The sequence below is a fragment of the Conger conger genome, chromosome 10 (assembly GCF_963514075.1).
Source record: "Conger conger chromosome 10, fConCon1.1, whole genome shotgun sequence".
Lineage (NCBI taxonomy): Eukaryota > Metazoa > Chordata > Actinopteri > Anguilliformes > Congridae > Conger > Conger conger.
Genome location: NC_083769.1, coordinates 50226177 through 50228676, shown reverse-complemented (window position 1 = coordinate 50228676; position 2500 = coordinate 50226177). Strand labels below are relative to the sequence as shown.

The 2500-nt window shown below is 50.0% G+C and overlaps 1 protein-coding gene across 1 annotated transcript in view; it reads right to left on the bottom strand.

The window, feature by feature from the left end:
* The window catches only part of si:dkey-11f4.7 (piezo-type mechanosensitive ion channel component 2), a 59744-nt gene that overhangs the window by 7645 nt on the left and 49599 nt on the right, over positions 1-2500 (bottom strand). Inside the window, exons 48-49 of the mRNA XM_061259165.1 lie at positions 2341-2488; positions 1723-1911 (exon numbers count right to left, since the gene is read on the bottom strand). Of these exons, the coding sequence (XP_061115149.1) occupies positions 1723-1911; positions 2341-2488 (337 nt within the window). The remainder of the gene's footprint in view (positions 1-1722; positions 1912-2340; positions 2489-2500) is intronic.

Genomic DNA, 2500 nt, shown 5'->3' with positions numbered 1-2500 from the left:
GTGGCTGGGAGACCTGAGCCACGAGGGAGATTTTGATACGAATCTCCTGGACTTCTTCCCGGAGATACAGCTCCACGCTGGAGTGTCGCCGGGTCGGGCCGCAGCAGGGGGATCTCCTGGCGCCCGGAGGCTGACACACGGAAGCGTGGTAGGCGGGGAGGAGCAGAACGCAGACTCCGCCGACTGGTTAGCCGAGGACGGCTAACTCTACCGGTCATACTTTTCACCAACGTCCAGTCTCTGGCTAACAAGATGGACGATCTCATCAGTCGGTTGGCAACACAGCGGTACATCCAGGATTGCTCCGCTCTATGTTTCTGTGAAACGTGGCTCGGACAAAGGACCCCCCGACGAGGCCATAACACCGGCAGGCTACAGTGTGTACAGAGCCGGCCGCAGCGCGGAGGAATGCGGTAAAACACGCGGGGGAGGAACAGCAATCTTCGTCAAACAGTCCTGGAGCGCCGACAACACGGTAATATCACAGTCATGTTCTGAGGATGTGGAGTATATTACCGTGAAGTGCAGGCCTTTTTACCTGCCCAGAGAACTGCAGTGTATCATTCTGAGCACAGTGTACATCCCCCCCCTCGGCTAACGAGGACACAGCACTCAGAGAGCTGCACAACATGATCAGCAGACATGAGAACTCAGATCCTGATGCTGCTTTAGTTATTCTGGGAGATTTCAACCACTGTGATCTCTGGAAAAGCATCCCCAAATTCCATCAGCTTGTTAATTTCCCCACTAGGGGAGACAACACCTTGGACAAATGCTACTGCAATATTAAAGGTGCTTATGCTGCTGTCTCCAAGCCGCATTTTGGTAAATGCGACCACATACAGCCCACCTACATCAAGAAGCTCAAAGCAGGCCCAGTCACAGTGAGAACTGTGAAGATGTGGACTGAAGATGCACTAGCAGAACTGCAGGGGTGTTTGGAAGCCACAGATATGGACACTTTTAAGGTAGCCACAGACAACATACATGAGTACACAGATACTGTTAGCAGCTATATTGACTGGTGCACTTCAATCTGCATTCCCACCCGGACTATTCGTGTGTTTCCCAATCAGAAGCCCTGGTTCAATGCGGATGTACGCAGCAAGATCAGGAACCGGTGTGCAGCTTTCAAGCCTCACCTTTATTATTTATTTATTATTTATGTGTATTTTTTACTTGCCTGACTGGAAGAGAACGCACAAGAATTCCAATGTACCTGTACTGTATTGTACCTGTGCAAATGGCAATAAAACTCTATTCTATTCTATTCTATTCTATTCTATTCTAATGTAATGCTCAGGAGGTAAGAGCATTTGTCTGGCAGTTGGAGGGTTGCTGGTTCGACCCCCCCACCCAGGCTGTGTTGAAGTGTACCTGAGCAAGACACCTAACCCCAAATTTCTCCTGACGAGCTGGTTGGTGCCTTGCCTGGCAGTCTATCGCTGTGTGTGTGAATGGATGAAAGAGAGGCATCAATTGTAAAGCGCGTTGGATAAAACTGCTGTCCATTTACCATTTACCAAGTGAAAATATCTTACCCCATTGGCGAATGTTGAAATGAGTCAAAACTGTTTCATCTTATTGGCAAAATTGTGTAAAATTGTGTCAGTAATAGAAATAAGATTTTTATATTAATATTAGAAGAATACCCATTGAGATTGACTAGTTGAGATCTTTTAGTTTTCGCAGTGTGAATGAGGGAGAAGCCATCTTGCTGACCTCATATCCTGCGATGCTCAGCTGTATGGAGACGTCCAGCGGCTGATTGGTCACTCCGGCCACAGACTTGACCAATGACATGAAGAGGAGCGGGAACCACACCAGGCAGATGAGACCGAAGATGATGATGCCCCCCATGCCATACTTCACCACCTTCTTCTTCTTCTGCCCCGGGGGATGGGGGTATTTCTGCAGGGAAGGGGGGTCAGGGAGAGGCACTCACACTCTCTTACCCTACCCTCAGGATCAACCACCCCCATTTTACCACACGCATCACATCCTGAATGTTTTACTCCCCCTCGTGGGAAACATTCCATGTACGGAAGTCTGAGTCTGCTAGGCCAGACTCTGCTGATGCTCTGGCGCCCTCTGGAGTTCCTATGAAGACTTGCGGCTTCATCCTGAGGAGGTGAGCCATGCCTTTGTGGGGTGGTGTTACTAGTGAGAGAACTGTACAGCACATTCTGCACCTCGTAACCTCACGTTATGAAATGCTACAGGCTGCGCAGAGAGACACAACCTTCTAGTAAAACCCTTCAATTTGAGGCTAATTTCCAAAAACAAGGTCTCACACACACACACACACACACACACACACACACACACACACTGGCTCACCTTCTCGGACTCTCTCCAGCACTTGAGGATGAAGATGTTGGCGTAGATGTCCTCCACACAGATCCAGCTGGACAGGCTGAGCGTGGTGTCGGTCCAGACCCAGTCCATCACGGCTCGCAGCTCCGTCAGGAAGGGCACCATCCGGAACCTGCGCCCAGCG